The 13,667-nt window shown below is 38.4% G+C and overlaps 1 protein-coding gene across 1 annotated transcript in view; it reads left to right on the top strand.

The window, feature by feature from the left end:
* PKD2 (polycystin 2, transient receptor potential cation channel) overlaps positions 1-13,667 on the top strand; it is a gene marked incomplete at its 5' end in the record, with an annotated part of 51,525 nt that overhangs the window by 30,917 nt on the left and 6,941 nt on the right. Inside the window, 7 exons of the mRNA XM_079722139.1 lie at positions 718-885; positions 3,472-3,653; positions 5,000-5,120; positions 8,292-8,390; positions 11,048-11,169; positions 11,416-11,533; positions 13,160-13,323. Of these exons, the coding sequence (XP_079578265.1) occupies positions 718-885; positions 3,472-3,653; positions 5,000-5,120; positions 8,292-8,390; positions 11,048-11,169; positions 11,416-11,533; positions 13,160-13,323 (974 nt within the window). The remainder of the gene's footprint in view (positions 1-717; positions 886-3,471; positions 3,654-4,999; positions 5,121-8,291; positions 8,391-11,047; positions 11,170-11,415; positions 11,534-13,159; positions 13,324-13,667) is intronic.

Raw genomic sequence — 13,667 nt, 5'->3', positions numbered from 1 at the left:
CGTGCCCTTCTTCCCCGCCATCTCAGACCAAGCTCGTTCTTCCCTGTCACGAGCGCTCCTCTGAGCGTGTCTCGTTTCACCCTTCCCCGTGTGGTGTGATGCCAGCTTCTTAGAAGGCGTTTGTACTCTGTCTTTGGGTGTTTATCTGCTCTTGAACCAGAGTATAAGCTTCTCGAGGACGAGGTTTGTACTTTTTACTTGGATTTGTTCCTCTCGACCCTTCGCACGGTGCTGTGTACACAGATATCCACCGTGTGTTGAATAAAGGGAAGAATAGATGGCTGGACAATGAAAAAAAAGAAGGCCCCGCAAATAAAAACAGAGAGCGAGATGAGGCCTGGGAAAGCAGAAGGCTGGAAAGTGATTTAAATGAAGGTGGCAGCATAAAACAGAAGGCGTTCCTGTTGGAGTTTCCTTTCGTAATAAAGTGTCATCTCTCGGGTGTGTGCACGCGCGTGTGCAGGCACATGCGTGCACATGTGCACTCACTGGATTTCTATTCCTAACTAAGGAAGCGCGAGCAGTATATTGTTTTACTTTTTTACGGCAGTGCTCAATGCTTTCCCTCCGTGTGACTTAATTTATGAATGCTGTTGGGTGAGGAGAATGGTGAGCCCTAGAATTAATACATGTGTGAAGGAAAATAAACTAGTCATTTTAAGGTAAGTTATATATTTCTAGAACACTGCAATAATATATAAATCTCTTGTCTTCCAGCTGTCAGTGGTAGCTGCAGGAATTAACATACACAGAACATCAAATGTGGAGGTGCTCCTACAGTTTCTAGAAGATCAAAATGCTTTCCCCAACTTTGAGAATCTGGCATACTGGCAAATACAGTTCAACAACATAGCTGCTGTCATAGTATTTTTTGTCTGGATTAAGGTAATTTATAAATTTCAGGTTCAGATTTTTAATATTGTTTTCGTCTTTTTGTAACGTGAGTCACACAAAATGTTTGAAGGACTTGAATTCGTTTCTGTGGCCAAGTTTAAGCAGCCAGCCAGAGCTGCTCCATGTTTACAAGTAAAGTCAGCTAGCAGGACTCATGTGACCACTCATCTCACTGGTTGCCCACTACCTGCACTCTGGGAAGACCTGTCTTTGGAGGTTTCATTTAACAAATGCATTAAGAGACCTTTGTGTGTCACCTGGGCCTGGGGCCCCTGGCTGTGCTAACCCAGAGACAGGTTCAAGTTTCACCGTAAGTGGGGTGACCAGGTGAAGGAAAAGGAACTAAGAGAAAGGAGGGGAAGGGTGGGGAAAGGAAAGGGAGAGATCCTGCACTGGAAATGCTCTCTGGAAGGATTGCCTCCTTTCTAGGTGGAGGCCGGAGAAGCTTTACCTAGAATTGAGATTGGGACAGACAGGTCCTCCGAGCAGTACCTTCACGACTCATTTCCTTCTTCTCCCAAGGCATCATGTGCATTTCCTTGTGGGTGAAAGCTCAGGTCACTTCATATACAATGAGCCTCAATTCTGGAGATTCGGGAAATTTCATTGTTTTTGAGGGCAGCTGCCAGCCTGTCACCACTTAAGTTCTATGATTGTGCCATCCAGATAGTAGCTATTAGCCACAAGTAACTATTTAGATTTTAATTTAAATTAATTAAAATGACATGCAATTAAACATTCAGTTCCTCAGTCACTCTGGCCACATTTTAAGTGTTCAGTGTCTATATGTGGCTAGTGGCTACTGTATTAGATAGTGGAAATACAGAGCATTTCCATCATCAGAGAAAATTCTGTTGAAGAGCACCATTCTAGAAGGTACTTTCCAACAGTTACTTATTTTCCTGAATTGTTATTCACATCTGGAAGGCCTGAGATTTATCAGAGGGCTTAGACCTCGTCCTGTATCTCTCGTGCTATTTATTCAGTTACATGTTCATTCAAGAGAAACCATTACTAACATACCATACCTTTATCACAAAACAGAACAATAATCAAGATCTCATAGAAATACTACTAGGAATTGTGTTAAGTAATGTGATTACAGCAACCGTCAGAAACATTTTGTTGTGACCAGAAGCACTTTATAAGAGGTCTTTAAGTAAAATTCTAGAGATTTCCTTTCAGTGTGTGCCTTAGGGTGTTTGTCTTATTTAGTGCTTCGCCTGTAAATATCTTGCCCCCAAGACCTTGTGAACCATTAAGTTCTTTAAGGCAGAGATTGGAACTCAACTTCTAATGGATCTCCCCACTTCCTTCCGCCAAGACACCTAGCTAGAGCCATGCGGTTTGTTCTGCCCTCTGGGCTCGAGCTGCCAAACCTGGGCAGTATCCTCTGTGCCTTGTCTACAGAAATGCACCATATGGCTGTGCAGTCAGAGAGAGCCCAGTTCAAATCCTCACTCCAAGCCCTGGCCAATGCCTGGCACATAGTTGATGCACAATAAATGACTGTTAATATACAATAAGTATTTTCTGGAGGTTTTTTTTAACTAGTGTTTTCTTTTTAAAGTTTTTTTTTTTTTAATGTGGACCAATTTTAAAGTCTTTGTTGAATTTGTTACAATATTGCTTCTGTTTTATGTTTTGGTTTTTATGGCCACCAGGCATGTGGTATCTTAGCTCCCCCACCAGGGATCGAACCCACACCCCCTCTATTGGAAGGTGAAGTCTTAACCCCTGGACCACCAGGGAAGTCCCTTAACTAGTGTTTTTTTATGTTAACTCTTTTTGTTTTTATTGAAGTACAGTTAATTTGCAATGTTGTGTTAGTTTCAGGTGTACAGCAAAGTGATTCAGTTACATACATATGTACATACATATATTCTTTTTCAGGTTCTTTTCCATTATAGGTTATTACAAGATGTTGAGTATAGTTGCCTGTGCTACACAGTAGGTCCTTGTCATTTATCTAGTTAGTTTTTATTTGTGGGTTTTTTCTCCTTTGTTTTAATCTTTCTAGGAGAAAAATATCAATGGTCATTTTAATTATAATTAAATTTGTTTTCACTATAAATGAGAAAATATAAGTGGCTGGATTTGAAAAAAAGCAAGTCATTTTTGTCCTCTTTCTTTTTGTTGTAAAATATACATAACAGAATTTTCCATTTTAACTACTTTTAAGTGTACAACTCAGTGGCATTAAGTACCTTCACAGTGTTGTGCAACCGTCACCACTGTGCATTTCTAGAACTTTTTCATCATCCCAGCTGCAACTTTTTTATCCATTCAACACTAACTCTCCATTTCCCCCTCCCTGCAGCTTCTGGTAACTTCTGTTCTCCTTCTGTCTCTGTGAATTTCCCTACTCTAGGTACCTCACATAAGTGGAATCATGCAATATTTGTCTTTTTGTGTCTGGCCAATTTCATTTAGCACAGTGCTTTCAAGTTTCATTCGTGTTGTAGCATGAATCAAAATTTCCTTCCTTTATAGGGCTGAGTAATGATCCATCACATGTATATACCACAGCTTGTTTACTCATTCATCTTCGTATATCATCTCCCCTCTCTTTTACAGCTCTTCAAATTCATCAACTTTAACAGGACCATGAGTCAGCTCTCCACAACCATGTCTCGGTGTGCGAAAGACCTCTTTGGCTTTGCAATTATGTTCTTCATTATTTTCTTAGCATATGCTCAGTTGGCATACCTTGTCTTTGGCACTCAGGTTGATGACTTCAGTACTTTCCAAGAGTGTATGTAAGTATATATGAAATTAAGAAGAAAAATTTAATCATAGATAGTACTGCCTTCTCAAGGTTAAAGAAATCTTCATCGTGGCTATTTAACTACCGAGTACTTAAAAGTAGTTGTTGAAAATGAGAATTAATTCTCTTTCCCAGAAACATTGACCCATCAATGCAAAGATGACGATACCTTCTGAAATGCTAAGTTTAAGACAGAGCCCAAAAGTAGTAAGATAGAGAAGAACAGCTATAGTAAGCCAACTCTGTTCCAAAGACTGAGGTCTTCTTAGCACCAAATGCAGACGGTAGCATTTAAGAGACCTTTGCCTATACTTTTTTTTTTTTTTTTTTTTTTTTTTTTTTTTTGCGGTACGCAGGCCTCTCACCATTGTGGCCTCTCCCGTTGCGGAGCACAGGCTCCGGACGCACATGCTCAGCGGCCATGGCTCACGGGCCCAGCCGCTCCGCGGCATGTGGGATCCTCCCGGACCGGGGCACGAACCCATGTCCCCTGCATCGGCAGGCGGACTCTCAACCACTGCGCCACCAGGAAAGCCCTGCCTATACTTTTATTCCTATTAAATAATGTTGCCATAAACTTCAAACTTCAGCCTATTTTCTAAGAAAAAAAGTGCATTTCTAATATCCTAGGAGAAGCTCAAACCAATACAGGGATTTTCAGTCTGTTTCCAAAGTTCTCAAATAGGATATGAAAAACCATTTCAGACTTCCCATGTCACTTAGAAAGGAGTTAGTTAGGAAATAAGATGGTCATGATAATAGAAGTTAATGGGGCTTTGTGCACGAGGACCCCTAATTAATGTTGCTGTCTGATGAAAGTCAGGAATGGAAACAACTGTACTGATTAAGACTCAGCATCTGGCAACATGCAGCAATTCTCAACCCCACTTTAGGTGCATTGAAATAGTGCATCTTCATACATATACAATTTTGACTATCCTTCAAAAATCTTTTTTTCTTACAAGATTTTAAATTTAGACTCAGGGTGACCATTGTGAAGGTTTAGAGTTACCATATTTTACCCAGGTTATGTTTTAATTTCTTAGAGCCTATTGCTTTATAAGTCATCTAATAATATATTTTCTTTGTACCAAATGGAAATAATATATTTAGCATGAAAGCATATTATTTTGATTCTAGAAGGCTTTAGTTGCTCATATAAGTAACGAGTTTTCCAAAGGGGTTGACAGTTTTCTGTTATTTAGCAGCTTTCCACACTGATTAAAAAACAAAAGGTCCAAAAGTATGAAATCATCTTTTAAGAAATGTTATGTCAAAAGAATGCTGGACATTCTTTGTTTTTGTATTGTGGTGTTGTGCTTTGTTTTGTTTTTATAGCTTCACTCAATTCCGTATCATTTTGGGTGATGTCAACTTCGCAGAGATTGAGGAAGCTAATCGAGTTTTGGGACCAATTTATTTCACTACATTTGTGTTCTTTATGTTCTTCATTCTTTTGGTATGTACACTTTTGTTTATACTGAGGTGGTTGAAACTTCATATATCACCATCATAAATCATCATCTCTTCTTTTCTCTCACACTTTATTCCCTATCAATTTTTTAAAGACTCAGGAAGTAGAAAAAAATGTAGATATTAGGAAACATATTTTATTTTACTTCTCATTCATTCACAGTTTTAAGTCTTCACCAAACATTTTTTCCATGATCTTTCATTTATATATGTACTCAATGCAAAAAAAGAAGTAGATCAAGTGCAAATTTATAGTTACCTAAAATAGTGCTTTGCCCTTTAAGAAGTAGAATACGCTTACATGCTTTTTTTAAACACGAATGTCAGCACTTTCATGGTCACTTGCTTGAGTGACTCTTCATTTCTCTCCTTCTTCTTTTCTTTTCAAAAAATAGAAACTGACAAAGCAAGCCAGATGCAGGGTGTCAGGAGTAACATTTGAGTGAATTATTGTGTCTCAAGATCAAGATAGGTTGTTTTAACTTACTCATATTTAATATATCTAGGGACTGCCTGTAAAAAATATTCAAATTTTAATTTAAAACTAAATTTCACAATGAATGGAAATGGCTTTAAGTATTATTTTCAAAAATAATTCTTTTATTCTTTTGATTTGGTACAGATGCACATTTTTAACATTTTGGCCTTAAATTAAGATTTTTTAAAAGGCATTTTTTTCTTCATGTTAACATTTATACATTTATTTGTCCACTCAAAGAAAGAAAGTATTAAATTAAGTTAGCTTAACCTAGGCCTGGGTATTTTTCATTTAAACACTAACACTTAAGATTTTCCTTAAGAAAATAAAATCTTAACCATTTTAAGAAAAAAAACATTGTTTCCATTTTTAATCGATTTTCTAAAGATCCTTTGTATAAAGTTCATTAATTCAGTTGTAAGAGCTCCAGAGTTGGTCCAGGTATTTAGTGCTTAAGTATATGTATTTACTGACTGAGAATTAGATGTACTTTAATGGTACTGAAAGAGTCAGGAATAGCATGCAAATCCATTTATATCTTGCTGTATGCATGTATCATTATTAGTTTTAAACTTAAGCCTCTTAAAAGTTTCTCTTTCCTGTTATATATTAAAGAAAAAAATAGAGGGAAGAGGAAGGCTTTGTTACTCTCTAACATTGGTAGTACTTTGAATTCTGGAGCAGCTGAATCCCTGCATCTCTACTAAGAGAATAAAAAATCTCAGGCCACCTGAGTGTTCTTCGTACGTCAGTCTGCCAAGTGAGGGACGTAATGGTGGCAATTGGAAATGCTCAGATGTGGGCTTGTTTGAAGGTTGTCCTCTAGTAGGCAGTGCACCTACATTATTCAGTCATTTTATCAGATCAATCACTAGAACATGAAAAGCTCTTAGTTTTTGTGTTTATACTGAAATATTTATTTGTACCACTGCACAAAAAGGAACTGTTCTCCCTGTACCCTCCAGAGAGAGAGGAAGCTACTGTCAATACAGATTTTTTTTTTTTTTTTTTTTTTTTAATGGCAAGCCAAGTGCAGGGCTGGCCACTGTTCTGAGATGACTGCTGGGTGTTGATGTATTGCCGCCACTTAAAAAGCCACAGTGGCGTGCGGAGGCTCGGCTGAGTCAGGAAGCAAAAGCCCTGCCATCAACAGGGAAAGACCTCCTGTTGCAAAGTCCATCCCACAATTAAGTGAAGTTTGTGAGACAGGATGGAGACGAGGTGAACTTCCTCTCCCCACACCTTCGAGAGCCTTTCTCAGTCACTTTCCATTTTTTGAAATCTCTTCAGAGGACACACACTTTAATCCATTTCAACTAAGACACTTGCAGGCATTAGCTAACCATCATTTGGAAAGAGAAATGAAACATTAGATGCCTGTGTTGGATGGGCGAAGGTGGGAGATGGTCCAACTGACTGCAACTGTCCACTCTTAGAATCAAGTATTAAGCCAGGAACTTACGTGTATTTTATATTCTGTTCTCATTTCTGCTACAGAATCTTAAACGGTGTCCTCCTTAATTCATAGAGATTTAGTAGCTCATTAAAATAATAGAGCTGTCATTTGTTCATTCATCAGTCATTCAATAAATATTTACTGAGCCACTATATCCCAGGCAATGTGCTGGGTACTGGGGATGCAAGTGGTAAGGAAAATAGATACCAACCCTCCCCTCATGAAGATTCCGCAGACTTGTGGGGAGAACAGACGTAGTACACAACTGCACAGTCACAAACCATGGTTACACGCTAAAAAGGAAAAACAATGGAAGAGCATGTTAAAGAAGGGCCTGATCAGTGGGTGTGGTGCTTTGAGAAAACCCGTTGGAAATAGGTGTTAGAAATACAACCCGTTATAGTGGGGAAGGGAAATGTCAGGAAAATGAACTAACCACCACTGAATAATAATAATAGCTATAAATTATGTAGCACTTGCCATCCATTAGGCCCTGTCCTAAGCACTTTATGTAGATGAACTCATTAATCCTTACAACAAATCTGTAGGGGAGGTACTGCTATTTCTCCCATTTTATAAATGTAGAAACAAACAAAATTTCAAATTAGGAGTACAAGAGGTACACAATATAGTCTTGCAGCACCAAGACAGAAACCCAAGTTTGCTTGACTTCAAAGTCTCTGTCTTTAGCACTAAGCTTTTCTTGACTCTCTTTCTACTAGGCCTACCATGTTTCTGTTTGCAGAGGTCTTTTTATCTCCTTAAAATAAGTTCTGGAACCTCAACTATTATAACAATATTTGGAATAAGCATAGAATTCCACTTGTCTGTGTTGACTGTTGAAATTTGAGGAACTATTTAGAGTTCTACACCTCTAATAATTTATGTCAGATGAAAAAATGTAGAGAACATAGATAAGCAAAAATAATCCCACCATTCATAGGTAAATACATTAATATTTTGTTCTATTTCATTATTGTCTCTATTTGCAAAATATATCAGTGTATGGTTTTGTAAGTAAGAATATATCTTGCATTTTCCCTTGCCGTGACAATGGAAAAACTAATTTTCCCAAAGAATTTGGTAGCAAAACTATTAATTGATGACTTCATAAAATACTCAAATTGTTAAAAAAAAAAAGACATGTCAAATTTTAGATTGATGTTAACAAAATATATTTAGGTTTCTTCTTTAATCTCTACCTTCCTTTGATTTACAAACAGAATATGTTTTTGGCCATCATCAATGATACTTACTCTGAAGTTAAATCTGATTTGGCCCAGCAGAAAGCTGAAATGGAACTCTCAGATCTTGTCAGAAAGGTATGACAAGCCCTAATTCTCAGAATCGTTTTATTTTCTATATAAAATGAACATTGTTTCAGCCAGATTGCCAAATCAACATTGATCCATTGACACCACTTAAAATAAAGTGTAGCTTGCTATGTTCCAGGAATAATTTAAATGTTCTCTACGTTGGAGATAGAGATGGATATAATGCTAGCTTGAACTTAAATTCTGGGAATCCTTTAGTGCCCTAGAATTAAATTCTCAATAATCTCTTTTGCCTCTTAAGAGCTGAGCTGCTGGGTTCATCCCCTTTATTTATTTTGATATCTCCTCTAGTCGGCTCTCACTTTCAGATCCAGAGTTCAGAATAAATGGGAAGGGAAGATTATATAAAGACATTTTCCCTTCATCTATCTTAATTACGATTTAAAAAAAAAAAAGGAAAGATGTTTTAGAGGCAAATATTTTGTTGTTCACCCTTTACCCTGACCTTCCAGGCAAGTTTTAAAATAGTCAAAGGAAAAAGTCCTTGGAGCAAGGCCACGACCTAAGGGCCTGAGAACTTTCACTTAGGCACCTTCTCAGGAAGTGTTTAATTGTTAAATGGAAGGGCAGGACAGGAAAGCCGGGCAGCTTTGTTCTTCTTGATGTGACTTCTATGCTTGATTTAAAATATAAAACTTAAGCAACAACAAATAACTACATCTGAAGTACACAGCTTGTTCCCTGTCATCATTCAGCTAACGTACAGTGGCTCCTGAACCATAATATTTTTCCGTTTGGTTCAAACCACAGGACAATGCTGTCTGTGAATCATGTTGAAACAGAGAACTTCCGCTTTGTAAAAACAAAGTCCCTTGGACAGGACCTACCATTTGTATTACCCTGAATTTTGCATAATAGTTGATTACATTCTAGCAAATCCCTGGGGTAATACAAGCAGTCCTCACTTTGTACTTTGGTTCTGATGTGTACAACATCAGTGATTTCAGTTAGGTAATACGAGCCTCTCAACATAGTTCAAATTTCAGTTATTACAGTATACTGACTGTGAGTAATAGCATAAAGTACAAACTTCACCTTCAATTATCACAGGACATTTCAGTTATTATAGTTTATCAACTGTGAGTAATAGCACGAAGGACAAACTTCACTACTAGCTCTACAGATCATTACATAAATAACAGATGTGCATCATAATCAGTGACTAATAATGTCACTTCTTTCAAAGTCAAGGATGGGGCTTCCCTGGGGGCGCAGTGGTTGAGAGTCCGCCTGCCAATGCAGGGGACACGGGTTCATGCCTTGGTCCGGGAAGATCCCACATGCCGCGGAGCCGCTGGGCCCGTGAGTCATGGCCGCTGGGCCTGCGCATCTGGAGCCTGTGCTCCGCAACGGGAGAGGCCACAACAGTGAGAGGCCCGCGTACCCCCCCCCCAAAAAAAAAAGTCAAGGATGGTCACTGAGCATCTGCTCTTCAGTTTACGTACAAAACTTGTAGTTGTGTCCTTATCTCCCAGTGATAAAACCATGTGACATTTTACAAATATGCATAATTAAAATAGAGAATAGGCCAGCAAAGAAGAAAGCATAGTATAGGAAAGAAACAAGGAAGTGAAATTAAAAACAAACGTAACGGATTTACAGAAGAAATACGTAGCTGGCCATGGGGGTGTTGACACTGCCACCGTTCGAGAGCTAGACGGCAGCCAGAAGAACTCAGTGAAGGCAAATTTATCAACATAAATGAGGAGAGTGGCTGTGATGAGTAGGATGAAGATGTCTCAGAGGAAATCACACTGGCAACAAATTTCACATTAAAGGAACTCTTGGAGATATTTCACAACTTTGAAAGTGCAAGGGATAAAATGTTGGAAGCTCATACAGGTTAAGAAAGGATTATGATAACTCATCAAGACAAGAAGAATGCAAGCACTGTTCAAACTGCTCTGGATAAGTTTTTTAACAAAGAAGTAAAACTTTAATTTTCCATGTTTCTACTGTTTAAAATGTCAACATACTAAAATATTCATTTTACTATTCTTTAAATTTCCTTAAAATTTATAACCAACACCAACGGAGTTTTTAACGTTTTAACATTTTGACAGAAGTTTTAAAGGTCACAGAACAATCATAATTTTTCCTGTTGATCATTTGCATCGCTTCACACAGTTGCATGGTGGTTTGCACAGCCCCGCGCCGCCATGCGTAGCAAGGTCTGCCTGCAATGTATTAGTGAAAGATCCTCATCTCCATGTCACCGAAATTTTTTTACACACATGACATATGTAAGGAAATTACCAACTATGAAATAATATAGAAAATAATTAATCCATGACTCAGGTTTCTTAGTTTTCTTAAGAACTGTTGCACATTCCTACATATTCTGAGACAGACAGCTGTGGAACATAGTGATTTTCATTCCTGTAACCTAAACGTGAATACAAACCAAAAGGCCCCTAGTTCTTGATTTATGGAAAGACCCTGACTCTTCCCATGTAACTCTCCCACAAGAGCTTCACAGACAACTTGGGATGCATCCATCATTCATCCAACACATACTTGTTTTGTGGCCCACTTACATCAGGCACTGTTCTTGTCACTGGGTTTACAGTAGTTACCACTGTAATTGGAAGGCAGAGCAAATGCAAAAGGAGGATAAACTAAATCAAGTCTTTTCTTTCCAACAGGGCTACCATAAAGCCTTGGTCAAACTAAAACTGAAGAAAAATACCGTGGATGACATTTCAGAGAGTCTGCGGCAAGGGGGAGGCAAGTTAAACTTTGATGAACTTCGACAAGATCTCAAAGGGTAAGAATCACAATTTCTGTGGCCCTGGGAAAGTCCTTATGTAAAGATAAACCCTTGGTGATAAGCTGACCCAAGTGCTCATGAAGACACTTCTTTTTCAGAGGTGGGTGTCTTTCTGGAATGTATGGTAAGAGGAGGACTGGCCCTGACTCAGCAGTTTCTCCTTTCCTCCTGCATGTGGGTGTCTCTGTTTGGGCTGGACCATGTACATGAATGAGTTCATCTGTAACCTCTCACTAATTTCAGGAAGGGCCATACTGATGCAGAGATTGAGGCGATATTCACAAAGTACGACCAGGATGGAGACCAAGAACTGACTGAACATGAGCACCAGCAGATGAGAGACGACCTGGAAAAAGAGAGGGTGGGTCTAGTTTAGGAGAACCTGATTGATTCATTACCTACCATGTTTCAAACACCTTACTAAGTAGTGGGTTACTGAGAGCATGTGCGTGTGTGTCTTCTCTCTTTCCTTCTCTCTCTCTCTCAATTGATGTAGGAGTACCCTGCTTACTCCAAAAAGGATGGGAGTTTGGGGGAGAATGGATACATGTATATGAATGGCGGAGTTGCTTTGCTGTGCACCTGAAACTGTCACAACATTGTTAATTGGCTATAATCCAATATAAAATAAAAAGTTTAAAAATATATTTATTAAAATGCAATGTTAGCATAAATGTAAAATAAAAGAGTGAAGCAAAACAAAACTGAGATATAAAACTGAATGTGAATGAAACTAAAAAAAATGCATTCCACAAAAATACATATGCTTAATAAGATTGAGCAACAAATTTAGCCCTAAGCTTTCTAGTAAGCCACTTGAGGGGAAACCTGAGTAGTTATATACTTCACAATGTCCATGAGAATGGGAAAAAAAGATTTCTCAGGAGAGAGAAAATTAATTAGTTGTTCTTTAAATTATCATTTATAATAAAATAAAACTAACAGCTGCCTTCCATTTGAATACTTACTATGAAACTGTTAAAAATAAACTTACATGAGCTTGTATAATCAGAAAAAATAATTTAAAGCTTTAACTTTAAAAATAAATGGTTAAGGGCTTTCCTGGTGGCATAGTGGTTAAGAATCCGCCTGCCAATGCAGGGGACTCGGGTTTGAGCCCTGGTCCAGGAAGATCCCACATGCCACAGAGCAACTAAGCCCATGTGCCACAACTACTGAGCCTGCATTCTAGAGCCCATGAGCCACAACTGCTGAACCCGCGTGCCACAACTACTGAAGCCTGCGCACCTAGAGCCCGTGCTCCGCAACAAGAGAAGCCACCACAATGAGAAGCCTGTGCACTGCAACAGAGAGTAGCCCCCGCTCGCTGCAGCTAGAGAAAGCTCCACGCACAGCAACAAAGACCCAATGCAACCAAAAATAAATAAATAAAAATAAATACATTTATTAAATAAATGGTTAAACAACCCCCCCGCAAAAAAACATGGTAATTGAGGTACAGAGAATACAAATTAATGTCACACAAAGAAGTTAGTTTCCTATGAGGAGACAGTACAGAACAGTGGTTTCTAAATGCTGCTCCACCGAACAGTGCCAATAGGTGAAAAACTTCAGTCATAGTGAAATATGAACAAGAAGACAATGAGTAATATTTTCACGTGGCTGCATTTAATGAAATTCTTATTCTAAGATTGTATCCTTCCTTACTTTGTAGCTATTGCATATGTTAACTTTTATGAAAAGATGATAATATATTTCTTCATTTACTTTTTCTCTGCTTTGCTCTGTTTTTACTGTTCTTTCTTGTCCAAACAAAAAGTTAGCAACTTCTTGCTGGTCATTAAAATCTGTTTTGAAAATTTGCCAATCTAAAATTGAGAAGTATGAGAATCACGGTCTGGTGTTAACCTCACAGAAATCCTGGGTAAATGGCATACACCCATTTCCCATTTGCCCAAGCCCTCAGTGAAGCTTCTGTGGAATCTGGGGGTTCCTGCTCATCACTCAGTGATACCATGTTCTTCAGGAGGACCTGGACTTGGATCACAGCTCTTTACCACGCCCCATGAGCAGCCGAAGTTTCCCTCGAAGCCTGGATGACTCTGAGGAGGATGATGATGAAGACAGTGGGCATAGCTCCAGAAGGAGGGGAAGCATCTCCAGTGGGGTTTCTTACGAAGAGTTTCAAGTGTAAGTATAAAGGAATTGGCAGAATTTGAGTTGACAGGAATCAAAATGACACTAAGTAGTTCCTCCCATCTCTCTCAATTTGTCTTTTCCATTACTCATCATCAGTTCTTTTTTATAACTTTTATTGGTGTTTTTTTCTTTTTATAAAAGTAATATGCTCATTATAGGAAAATTAGCAAATAAAAACAAAAGAAACTATTAAGATCTCTCATATTCCCAGCAACCAAAAATGTCAGTTAACATTTTGGTGTTTGTGTCTCCATTTACATGTGTTTATTTTTTTATGTTTTTATGGCCTAGCATATGGTATATCCTGGAGAATGTTCCATGTGCATTTGAGGTAT

The sequence above is a fragment of the Hyperoodon ampullatus genome (genome assembly GCF_949752795.1).
Source record: "Hyperoodon ampullatus genome assembly, chromosome: 1".
Classification (NCBI taxonomy): domain Eukaryota; kingdom Metazoa; phylum Chordata; class Mammalia; order Artiodactyla; family Ziphiidae; genus Hyperoodon; species Hyperoodon ampullatus.
This window is presented reverse-complemented; position numbering and strand designations above follow the sequence as displayed.